We start from the raw sequence: 12,503 nt of genomic DNA, 5'->3' as shown, positions 1-12,503 counted from the left end.
AAGGTCGAAAAGAAAAAAGAATTTGAGTGTGTCCATATGGGGAAGCCTCTGTGTGTGTGTGTGTGTGTGTGTGTGTGTGTGTGTGTGTGTGTGTGTGTACATTTAATCATCTAGCTCCCCAAAGTCAGGTTGCTTACAATAAAAGTGCAGAATACAATAAAATCATGAACACATTAAATAATATAAGAGTAATGAAACCTAGCCAAAGAATACTATAGAAAAAATACAAGCTTTACAATGCTTGACAATCAATACAAACAGAGAAGCACAGCTCTCAAGAGTATAATAAAACACTATAAAACACTGTAGTGATAATGAAAGTACCAAGGGTTGAGTGTCTGTTATACACCAAGAAATTCCCAGGGATGCCTAGACCCCTTCCCTCTTTTGAACCTTGTTAGTGTTCTTTGTGACTTGTGAGTTGCCCCTCAGCAGAATGGAACGAAATTGATTTTGCCCCTCAGCCCAGGGCCTGTGTCCTGGCAAGTATTTCCCTGCTGGAACCGGACTTATCACTTTCTGGAGAGACTTTTCTCTGGAAGAGTCCATCCAAATGGGATCTTGATATAGTAGGCTGCTTGTGATAACTAAACTTCATTAGGTGGTTCCAAACCCCAGCCCAGCTTCTCCCTGGTTCTGGATGACGTCCATTCCTTTTCAATGCATCTGAAAACATTGCAGTCTTATTTGAAAGGTAATGAACATATAAAACACATTTAAAACGGTGTTTGACACAAAGTAAGTGCTAGGCATGCACTGTTTGTTATTATTTTTGTTGCTGTAACTATGTTGTTATTAAATACCCACATGGAGTAATCCACGAAAATCCATAATATTAAAAGGGGGCTTGAAAATAGCATGGCTGACTCTTTGGAGACAGGAGAAAGGTGAAAGTCTGAAGCGAACAAAACTAGAAAGGTAAAAAGGGATCTTAGAGATAGAAGGAGAAAGGGGATCATTTTATTTTCTTTTTTCTCAATGTGTTTTTATTAATTTTTGTACATTCAATACATCTGAATCACATTTAGACTCCCTCCTCTATCTTTCCCCCTGTAGTCCACCCACAGGATTTCGTGCATTATGTCATATATGTTAAGGCCTATCAAGTCAAGTTTCTGTTCCCAGATGTCCCTCTATGTGCGTTTCATCCACTGGAACCTGTTCAGTTTATCTAGCATCACTCCCTTAAAGAAGATAAACTCTCCCCAATAGTCCCTCAACTAAAGTTAGAGATTGTTTTAGACCAAACCAAGAGGGCTGATGGGACAGCATTAGCTTTAATTACTTAATCCAAGTGCATAAAATACTGACACTGCAGAGACCCACATGTCCTGTGTTCATCATGCACCATAAGGTAGTTTCTTAAAGTGGTAACATATCAGGGTGTCCATATCCAGGTAGACTCTCTTTAAGGACCGTTTCTTGTTTGGATGAGAGTCTGCTTCAAAGGTTGCAGAGCTCACAGATAGGGCTCTCAGCTGAGAAGATCTAGCCAAGAGTCTCCAAGTCCTGGTACCACTGTCAGCTCTTGCTGAAGTGCTCTGATAGAAATTCCTTCATCAACTGTTTACTAAGTGCTTAAGGTGTGCTAGACACTGTTCTAGGAACTAGGGACCAGAGAAAACACTAGAAGCTAAAAAACAAACGTTATTCTACTTATAATGCTTAAATTATATATTAGAAGCTAATAATTACTAGGGAAAAAAATCACAGAGACCCTGATGTCAGGAGTTGGTAGAGATTTAGATAGTCATGTATCACATAATCCTATTTTGGTCAGTGATGCACATACACAGTGGTGGTCCCATGAAATTATAATGGAGTTGCAAAATAATTATCACCAAGTAATATCAGTCATGCAGTGTCAGAGTGTAACCCATTATTCATGTGTTTATGTTGATGTAAGGGTCAAACAACCCACTGCACCACCAGACACATAAAGATATTGCATGTTAACAACCTGTATTATCTGGTATATCATAGCCTCAGAAGCAGCAGGCTATCCCCTCTATACGCCATACAGCCTATGCCTGTGATAGACTCCATCATCTGGAGTTTGCATACGTAATATGCTGTAGTGTATACACAATGTTGAAATCACCTAATGACACTTTCTTGGGACTATCTCTACAATTAGTTATGTATGACTATAAGTTGGTTAATAAAATATACAGAAAAGGTAAGTTTGAGTGAAGGTCCAAAGAAGGTAAGGAAGTGAACCATGTCAGTATCTAGGAAAATAGAAGGAAGGAAGAAAGTACATCCCAAGGTTGGAGACATCTGGCTGATCTAGTGGAGAGAATTTTCATATCCACTATGAACATAGGGGGTTCTGTGACTTGGTTTGGTGTTTATATTGAACAGAAACCAGCTGGCAAGGTTCTTGCAGGGATCAATAGATCCAGTCCCCTAAGAAAGGGAGAAAGGATGAATGTGGAGATCATGAGGGAAGAAACTCTATCTGTTGTGCAAAGTTCTTCTGGGCACTGCAGTCCAGATCAGCATCACCATCCTGAGTCAAAAGACCTACAGAGCCAGTGGCCCTCATTGGTGGCCTTCTCACCTCACTTTCTCCTTGGCATCACTGAAACTCTCTGCCACATAGTACAGGGGCTGGAACTCTGTGACACTGTACTCCTGGGAGGCTGTCTTGTCCAGTTCCAGGGGCAGGACCTTTGGCTTGTCTGATAAGCAATACTGTAGATATCCAATAGGAAGTTTTTAGTTAAAAAAGGATCTGTGTTCCTTAATGCATTCCACTCTCCATCTCCAAATCTTTTCTTGTCTCAACCTTGTTCCTTATCTAAGTGCAAATTCAGTAAACTGGGTTGTTTTGAACATACTAGATTCAGTTCTTCATAGCTTGTCTAAAACCTTCAGCTAAGTATGGGCTAACAATTCATTCCAACCACTTTCCAATAAGGAGTTCAACAGATATTGCTGAATCCAACTACATATTCTGGCATGTGTTTGTAAACATACAAAATTGTGTGCCTGGGTCAACCTTGGGATCAGGAAGCTCCTCTTCCACAGAGCCCTGTGTAGTTAAATTTCTATCTCTAACAATATAGTTGAGATCAGTTGCTAATGTGCCAATCACCTGAGGAGGAACAACTCAAACATACACTAACAGTACTTTAGCAGTACCTAGAGGATGAGAATGGTCTTCAGTACCCACCACTTGTGTCAATGTTTGGTTTCTGTTAGAATAATACCTGTAATTCTCCAAAGGATGACAGGAGGCCAGCACCATATGCCTTTATGGAATCTCCTTCCTTACAGAGCCCAAACTCCACAGTAAACCAATAAATCTGGAACAGAAAGCAAGCTAAAGATAGGTACATGGGGAAGGCATCAGATCCTCAAGCACCAGGCAGATCTGCCAAGTAGGAGACTGTCCAGGAATGTTCTCTGAATCAGTGTTACCTAGGGTCATTTCTGTGTCTTGTGGTTCATTGTATTCACCCACCTGATGAATCAATAGTGGATAATCACAGTGTGACAGGACACATTAAAGTGTATGAATATAGTTCCCAAAGACATTCCCAACAAGTTCCTTTTGGAACTACTTCTCTAATCCTTTTGCTTTTTTTCTCTATGGCAAAAACCAGAATTATAGGTTTCTAAGATGTTCTTAAATTGTTAGGATTTATCCAGTAATTCTATCAGGCACAGAAGTGAGAGGGTAAGGGATTGAATAGTGAGAGAATCAGTGAGGGGCACACTCCATCTTCTATGCTAAAACTTGGGGTGAGGTCAACCACTAGGTATATCTTCGCAAATAATCAGATCCTTTTCTTTCAGCACCTCCTAGTCCAACATTCCTTTGATGCATGAACTGAAGAAGAGACTCTTGGAACCCCAGGGCAAAGAGACTCTTAAAGCTGAGTTAGCTGATGGAGGGGCCACAGTCTTAGAATTAGGGGTGGATTAACAGGTAAGTCTGTGTGTTAGACTACAGAACAGTAAACCCAGGAAGGCCGTCAGATCCTAGTCAACATGATCTCCTCATATACAATAATTAGTCTTCACTGCAGGAAAGTAAGGCAACATGCTTATAATAATACAGCAAATTAAAGGCAGAGACATGACATGGGGCTGTTCCCAGTTCAGTGTATCAATAATATGATGGATCTTTTCATCATCTATAAGGAGGATAACATGGTACTCTGAATTCTAAGACTTTACCTAGAAAATTTTTAAAGCCTCTTTGAAAACTGTTTCTCTAAGGAATCTGGTATGTAAAAGCTCAGGTTCACATAACTTTAACTCTTTAGACTCCCATTACATGTTTTTAAAAAATATTTTATTTATTCTTATTTTATGTGTATGAGTGTTTTGCCTGCATAATGTTAAGTACACTATGTGCATGAGACCATGGAGACCAGAAGAGGGAGTTTGATTCCCTGGAACTGGGGTTACCAATGATTGTTAGCTACTATTTGGGTACTGGAACCCGAACGTGGGTCTTCTGCAAGAGCAACCACTGCTCTCAACTGCTCAGCCATCTCTCCTGCCCCTCATGATATACTTTTGAGATGGGCAAGGCATAAACTATTATGCCCTATTTTAGAGATGAAGAAAAAAATATCATTTCAAGCAGATGGTCAGAAAGACCTGGAAATTTCAAGTCTTTCTGGGAAAGTAAAATCATGAACTTCTAACCTGATGCATTTCAATGCTAGATTTGCATTCATTTTAGTCTTTAATTCAATATAATTTTTTTTTATTTTTCAGACTTCTAGGATGGTTACATGGTAAGAAATGTGGCTCAGCAGCTAAAGAAGGATGTCCTGAATTGGAAAGTATAACAAAGGAAATTATTGACTGTGCAGATCTGATGTTTCCACAGTGTCTATCATGAGTAACCTCAGATTCTCTTGTGAGAGGGAAATGTTTGGTAAGAATGCGAAGCACAGCCCCATTTCTCCCTTCTGTCTGAGGGAGAGCCCAGTGCTAACTCCAGTGCAGAGGTAGAGATAAAAATATTCCCTGGTCAGAGTTGTGAATCCAGATCACTTCCTTTCACACTTTGTGCTCAAAGGATTTACAGCTGATGGATATTTTCGAGAAGACTCCATTAACAAGTATATTGCAAATATCTCCATGAAGCTAATTTAAAATTCAGTCAATTAAAGAAAAATCAAAACACAAGGCTTCATTCATGCAAATGTAACTTGCCATACTCTTATCATGATTTCAAAAGGCCTAGCTCCAGGAAAAGAGTAAATCTTTGAGACTCTGAGGGCCAGACCCTGTAGCATTTCTACCCATTCCTCCATGGACAGGAGAGACTTACTGTGGCCAGTTTCTCAATGTACTCATCAGGTGCGCCCAGAGAAGCAAGGCCAATTTCCTGTGTGTGGAGAAACAGAGTCACTAACACAGCTCATCTTAAAACTTTACCCTCAGTGACAACCTGCCACTTGATTATGGGAAGGTGATGAATGGCCAAGTGACTTTAGAGGGACCCAGGTAGACCCTGTATGTTCTTTAAAGTCTGTCCTAGCCACAAACCACTGTCACCACTACTTGGTTCCCTTGTGTTCACTTTACAAATGAGGACACTAAGGTACAGAGAAGGGAAGTGACATGTTCACAGTCATACGACTAGGACCTAAAACATCATATTTGTACTTCAGTTTTTTTTCCCCCAACAACATAAGTGAGACATTTCTATAATGTGGGATGAATCTTAATGGGGTACCTTGAAAATATCACAGGAGGATTGCAGAGAAGTTATTGTTTCAGACATACACATAACTGGGGGCTCTGAAATGCCGTGGATCAATTAGTTATCACAGTATCAACTGCAGAATTCCTCTAACCTCTTTATCCCTTGTATAACCCCCCTCTGTCCTTCCAAATATATGCACTCATGTATTCATTCATTTCAAAAATACTAAATACTTCCTATGTACCAAGATCTGTACAAAATTAACAAAGATCTTTGACTGTGATGTTTATAGCAGAGATACACAATTTTTTGTTTTGCTTTGTTTGTTTGTTTATTTGTTTTGTTTTGTTTTGTTTCGTGTTTGACAGGGTCTCCCTAGCTCCAGCCTGCCTGGAACTCACTATGTAGACCATGCTGGCCTTGATCTCACAAAGATCTGTCTGCTTCTGCCTCCCAAGTGTTGGCATTAAAGGTGTGCAACATCATACCCAGTATGAGATACACAATTATTAAGTTTACATAGGTATGTGAAAAAGTAGTAAGTTCTTTGAAAAGAAGAGCTATAAGGAGAAAGAAACATGGGCAAGTTGGAGTTTTGAGGAGTCTTGGGGATATTGCAATATGAAGTTGGGTTCTAGGGTAAGCATCAGTGAGAAGGTAATATTTGGGGAAAGACTTGAATATTGTTGTTGGTTCTGCTAATATCTGAGGGAGGAACATTGCAGACCAAGTGTCATGCACACAACAAGAAAAAACTCCCTAAGCAAGGGAGAGGTAGGTTCCTGCAAGAGACAGAGAGGAACAGAACTAGTGTGGCTGGAGCACAGAAGGTGGTAGCAGGTGATACTGGGGCTCTAAAATGTGACCATGTGGCCTTTTTAGACATTTTGAAGCTTGGGCTTTTCTTTTCAGTGAAATGGAAGGTCATTCTAGACTCTTGGCCAGAGAAGTGGACTTGATATGATTTATGCCATCAAAGAGTCACTCTGGCTATTGTAGGAGAATAGACTATTGAGGTCAAGGGTGAGAGTGGGATATCAGTGAGGAGGCTACTGAAATCAACATGTGAGAAATGATGGAGACTGAGACCAGATCAGTATCAGGAAATGTAATGGAAAACAGCCGGTTTCCATACCTTTTGAAGGCAGAACACATAAAATATTATGAAATGTTTGGTTTCTTCAGAGAAAGGTGACTATAAATATTTTTATTTGAGGAAGTGGAAGGATGGAGTGGATATGGACTCATACAAGGAAAGCTGTGGGTGGAGAAGGTTTGAAAGAAGACTTAAAGTTCAGATTTGGCATTCTAAGGCCTGTATTACAAAATCTTTACTCATAATTCAAGGATGAAAAGTGTTAAGCAATGACTACACAAAAAAGATAAGGCATTGATTTATGTGTAGACTGGGGAAGGCAACAATTTTTTTGGTTAGACTATTCTATCATGTATTATAAGATGGTTTTACTCTTTTGCTGTTTGGTTCAATAAATCTTCTTGTCTATAAAAAAATTCAGTTTTGGACAGAATGATAGAGGTGTCTAATAAACATCTGTGGTAGTTTGAATGAGAATGTCCCCCATAGGCTCCAAGTATTTGGACATTTCCCAAGTTGGTGGTGCTGTTTTGGGAGGTCTTAAAAGGTGTGGTCATGTTGGAGGACGCCAGTCACTGGTGGCAGACTTAGAGAGTTCTCAAGCCTTGCTGGATCTCTAGTCACCCCCTGTTTCCTGTGCCTGCTTGAACAGGTGTGTGCTTAGCTTCTGATCCTACCCTAGCCACCTATGTTGCCATGCCTACCCACCATGATGGACTCTTGCCCCTTTGGAACAGTAAACTAAATAAACTCCTCCTTTTATAACTTCCCTTGGTCATGGTGTTTCTATCACAGCAACACAAAGGTAACTAATACAGCATCCAAGTGGAGATGCTGAGTTGATGGCACATACATAAGACTGAGTTTTGCATTGAAGTCTATTCAAAGACAGGAATGTTCATTATCATAGTATTCAAAGTCAAGAGACTGGCTGAGCATGGGCTTCCTCTCCAGGAAGACTAAGAATTATTTCTACCTTGAAGCAAAAGGCTGCTTGCTCTAAATCTCTATATCCCCCTCTGAGTCTAGCCTGAAGACTGACTTACACCATGCTTAGAAAAATTACTGATTTAGAGTAAACCTAATTCAGACCATCCTTTGACTAGCTTATTCCCTTGCCTCTCCTCCACCCACCTACCCAGATATGCCAGAGTCCTGAGCCTAACAGAATCCATTGACAAACATTGATAAAGGTTAAAATGATGCCTTATTCTCTTGTCATTTTTTAGGACAGGGTTTCATGTCTCAGGCTACCCACAAACTCACCATATAGTCAAGGATGAGCTTGAATTCCTGCTCTCCTGCTCTCCTGCCCTCTACTGCCCAAGTTCTAGAATTACAGGCATGAGTCACTATGCCAGGTTCCCACAATTTTTGTGATCCTAGAACTTGTCTAAAACAGGGCTCCCCCATATTACTCTATGATCCATTACTGCTCCATACTGCCCCATAGTGGTAAGAAATTTCTGCCTTTAGATCAAAATAACATGTTCTCATAGAATGGTCCTTTGCCTGGGACTGTCAAATTTGAAATCATCTCACACAGATGATCCCACAATACCTGCTGACATTAATTATCCACTGCTCTCTGGGCTTTACCAAAATGCAAATGGTTTAAGGATGACTATCACCTGCCCTCCAACTGGACAGAATAGCTTCTGGTGGTAAAAATTAGAAGTTTTTATTCTCTGAGGAGAAAGCTGGTAATTATCTGGCCATAATAACATCTCCTTGTTTTAAAACTGTCCTAAGTGATCAGCACCATCCTGGTAGCTATAACTGCACTATCAGTGATGATGTCAACACAGTTAAAGTTCAACTAAACACTCCCACTTCTAAAGTCCAAGGGCCTCTGAGCTCCGTAATTCTCAACAGTTCACATGGAAGTCACATCTTCTTAGCTTGGAGACCCTATATGTTCCAAATACAGTCACCCATACCAAACGAACAAAGAATTAGCCTTTTGTTTGGTGTCTTTCAAATATTAAGTGGCAGTTTTGTCATTCCACATCGAAAATATTTCTTCCAGCTCACGGGAAATGCTTGTAGATTCACACACAATGTCCTTACTCTGAAAGTCCTACTTGGAGTTTACTCACTTATTCATGAGTCATTCCTTCATCATCATTTTTCCTTGTGAGGAAGAAGACTAGTCAAGAAGGCATTTTATTGGTCCAAATTTGTGGAGACAGAGGCACAGAACAGCCTGTTAATTTGTCCCAGCTCACACAGCTCCAGTTCATACTGGTATGACGTGGGCCTATGGGTTTATTAGAATCATCATTCAGTCTTCCATGATCTCAGCTATACAACCATATTTTTGACTGACTCTCAGTGACTGGAGAGAACTAGCAGAATTTTTTAACTCAGCAGTAAATATTTTTAAGCTTGTTCATTACTGTAGATGATGAATCAAGACCTAAGTGCTGCTTTGATGGTGGTGTAGAGACATTTGGCTCTTTATTTCTCTCCTAAGTCAATTATACATCAGACCATTGACACTGAATTCTTAGTAAATATCATCTAATCTAGTTCAAGTACACATACAAATTGAGAACCTGAGAAGAGAGAAAGTATCAAAGCCTTAGAAGAGAGTGGTACATGGAAAGTACTAGGAGAATTTAGAAGATGATGTGACTTCAGCTTGGGGATCAGAGATATTTTCATCAATGAGGAGGCTCTTAATGTATACCTGACAGATAATTGTGATTAGCAAATCTGACCACAGGGCATGGTAGAGGATACACAGCCACCATCCCGGGCTGTAGTTCTGGGAATGAAGATGTAGCCTGGTTCATGGTATCACACATCCTTCCCAGTGCTATTCTTCCCAGGTAAAATTATAGAGCTGTTTCATCTGGTTTCCTCTCTTACGGAGCATGTAAGAGCCCTTGTGTGAGGATCAACTTATTTCAACAACCCAGTTCTAGCCCTATAACCAAGTCTTTGTTCCTTACCTGGGAAAACTGGGCAAAGCTGCGGTCTGAAAACAAAGGCACATGTCCCAAAAGTTCATGGCAGATGTCACTGAAAGACAGAAAGCACAGGGCTTAGAGGAGAGGCAGGATACACTAAACCAGGAATGGGCAGGGAGAAATGAAGTAACTCATTTAAACTTGGGACCTAACTCTCAAGACTAAGCACAATGCAGAGGCTGAGATGAGTTGAAACCAGGTACAAAAGAAAAGGAAGGAGGATAAAGGAGACAGAAGGCAAGGCACAGAGCAGACAGGAATCCTAGGATGTGGGAGACAGGCTTGAGCCTAGGGTGAAAGCCTTAATGACAGCCATAGAGCAGGCCTGAGGTGACGGCCTGACCGCTGGAGCCACAAGGAACGCCTTGTGACATTTGCTCCCATTGGCAGATCAGGAGACTGAAGCCTAGAGCTCGGCACTCCCTAATCACCACCCTTGGAATTCCAAATTGCAACACTTAGATATTGCAACAGTCAGGGTCACATGGTTTCCACAAATCCAGGCTCTGTAATGTGAAACCTGCTATACTGTGATAGGACGCTGTCTGTTATGCACTTGCTGTGCTATGATTGGACCACTACCCCTATATAAGCTTGTGCCTTCCTGCAATAAAGTAGATCTGTGTCACTGAACCTGGTGTCCTGTGTCTGAATATGGCTCTGCTAACACAGTCTCCTCACCAGCCCTGGGGTCTGGGACTGGGCAGAAGCAGCGAGAGCAGCTTCAGCGCCAGCGAGCAGAAGAGTGGCCTCAGCCCAGGGCAAGCTGAGGAGTGCCTGGGTGCAGGTGCGAGGGAGGAGCAGCTGCGGCACCTATAAGAACAAAGGGGTGGCACCCGTGCAAACAGAGGAGTGGCCACCCGTGGCCACTGCACTAGGAGACACACAGGGGTGGGGTAGAACCCGAGAGCAAATGTTCCTCCGGGTGTCATATACACATGAGGAAGTTGTAGACTATGAACTCCTCCAATGGCAAGTCTTGCTACTCTCTTCACTTTCCTGGGAAGGACAATGTGCCCACTTTCCCCCAATCTTTAAAAGATTGTGCTGCTCTACTCTTCGCTCAGAGGGGGTCAGCAGTCAAAAAAGAAAGACTACATTTAATTTTAGAAGTTCCACATTAATGAGGAACATGTCTTTTCTGATCAGTAGCAGTGACTATGATGGAGATGGAAAAATGACTTAGGGCAAACTCTTGATCTTTGGGGATAAATTTCTTTGTGACTCATGTGATGGCTAAACCCCAAGAGGAAGCACAGTAGTCAGTTGTCCTTTCCCTTTAGCCAAGATATAATCTAGGCAAAGAGCTGGAATCATCCAGATGTCTATTTGGGAGATGCTGAGATAGCATTCCTGCCACTTGTTTCTGTCCCGTTTGGGACTTCAGAAGTCTGACATTGGAACTTGAATAAGGCCTCTTTCCCTGCTGTCCTAGGAGAGCCAGATCCTCATCTCACAGGATATGCCAATCTGTGCATCCAAATTTCATCCATTTGGACAGAGAAAAATCCCCAGAGTAGAGGAATTTCTTTTAGTACTGTGATCAAATTACCCAGGCAGCTAATTGTGTGGACCAGCCTGCAATGAATCTAAGCATCATTCTTAGAGCAGGAAGGGCTGATGTCTACTGAATGGCAAGTGGTAGTCAGAAAATGATACTCACGGTTCAGGTGTATACATGGGCTTGGATCCATGTCTAATGTACTGAGTGCAGTGGAAGACTCGAAAGGCCAAGCCACCTAAGAAATCTCTAGAGGACAGCAAGCCAGCAACAGGTCGGAGGCGGAAACCAGTACAAGCTGAAAAGCAGTAAAGAACGTAAAACTCAAAGCTTATTATGATGAATCCAGTGGAGCTAAGAGTCCCCAGGTAGAGATGAAATACATGCAAATGCCCAAGAATGTAGGCTTTGCTACCAAATGAACTTGGCTTCCAATCTCTATCCCGTTGCTTGATTGGCCCCAGTTGGCTAATTTGAGATAAGTAAACTCATATTTCTGAGCCTCAGTTTTCTCATCTGAAAAATGGAGATGGGTACTGCTGAAGGATATTCTAAGCATCAGAACAGTAACAACTAAACATTACTTAGTATAGAGCCTAGTTCACTGAAAATATCCAGCAAGTTTCCTTTTGTTATTGTTTATTAGGGTCAAACACTTTCTCACTACTTCTTGTGTTTCCAGAATAACAAGAAGACTTTTGATCAGCTTCCCAGAGCGTGGAACGAGAACTTCCAGCATCTCTACCACACCACACACAGTCCATCCTGTGAGGTGAAATGTCCTGTCTGATTAGAGTAATGAAGACAAGGAAATAAATGTTCTCAATTTAACCTTTTCCTACTACTCCTTCTCTCTTGATGACCCATGGAGAAGAATGTGTTGCTTTCTCTTAGGACACATTGAAAGCACTGAGAACTGACAGCTGTTTCTCCAATCAAAGGGTAAAATATTGGGAAGTCTATTTTGACCACACACCTATACCACATCCTCTAAATGGCTTTGCTTTTTAAATTTTTATTTATTATTTTTATTTTATGTGTGTGAGTGTATTGCCTGCATGTTTATAAGTGCACCCATGTTGTACAATGCCCAAGGAGGTCAAAAGAGGGTGTCAGATTTCCCTGGAATTGGAGTTACGGATAGTTGTTAAATGCCATGTGGGTGCTGGGAATCGAACCAGGGTCCTTTGCAAGAGCAGCCTGTGCTCTTAACTGCTGAGTCATCTCTCCAGCCCCTAAATAGTTTTTCTTTAA

The 12,503-nt window shown here is 41.3% G+C and overlaps 1 protein-coding gene and 1 long non-coding RNA gene across 2 annotated transcripts in view; one reads left to right on the top strand and one right to left on the bottom strand.

The window, feature by feature from the left end:
- Positions 1 to 12,503, bottom strand: part of Pah (phenylalanine hydroxylase) — a 67,494-nt gene that overhangs the window by 3,612 nt on the left and 51,379 nt on the right. The window contains exons 7-11 of the mRNA XM_008832602.2: positions 11,412 to 11,547; positions 9,731 to 9,800; positions 5,300 to 5,356; positions 3,216 to 3,311; positions 2,564 to 2,697 (exon numbers count right to left, since the gene is read on the bottom strand). Of these exons, the coding sequence (XP_008830824.1) occupies positions 2,564 to 2,697; positions 3,216 to 3,311; positions 5,300 to 5,356; positions 9,731 to 9,800; positions 11,412 to 11,547 (493 nt within the window). The remainder of the gene's footprint in view (positions 1 to 2,563; positions 2,698 to 3,215; positions 3,312 to 5,299; positions 5,357 to 9,730; positions 9,801 to 11,411; positions 11,548 to 12,503) is intronic.
- LOC115070265 lies at positions 10,441 to 12,080 on the top strand. Its single transcript, XR_003849450.1, has 2 exons — positions 10,441 to 10,535; positions 11,932 to 12,080. It is a non-coding gene; the product is annotated as an uncharacterized LOC115070265 (long non-coding RNA).

This window comes from Nannospalax galili, unplaced genomic scaffold (genome assembly GCF_000622305.1).
Source record: "Nannospalax galili isolate Female #2095 unplaced genomic scaffold, S.galili_v1.0 scaffold415, whole genome shotgun sequence".
Taxonomy (NCBI): domain Eukaryota; kingdom Metazoa; phylum Chordata; class Mammalia; order Rodentia; family Spalacidae; genus Nannospalax; species Nannospalax galili.
Note: the sequence above shows the minus strand (reverse complement) of the source record. Positions and strands in the feature narration are given on the sequence as shown.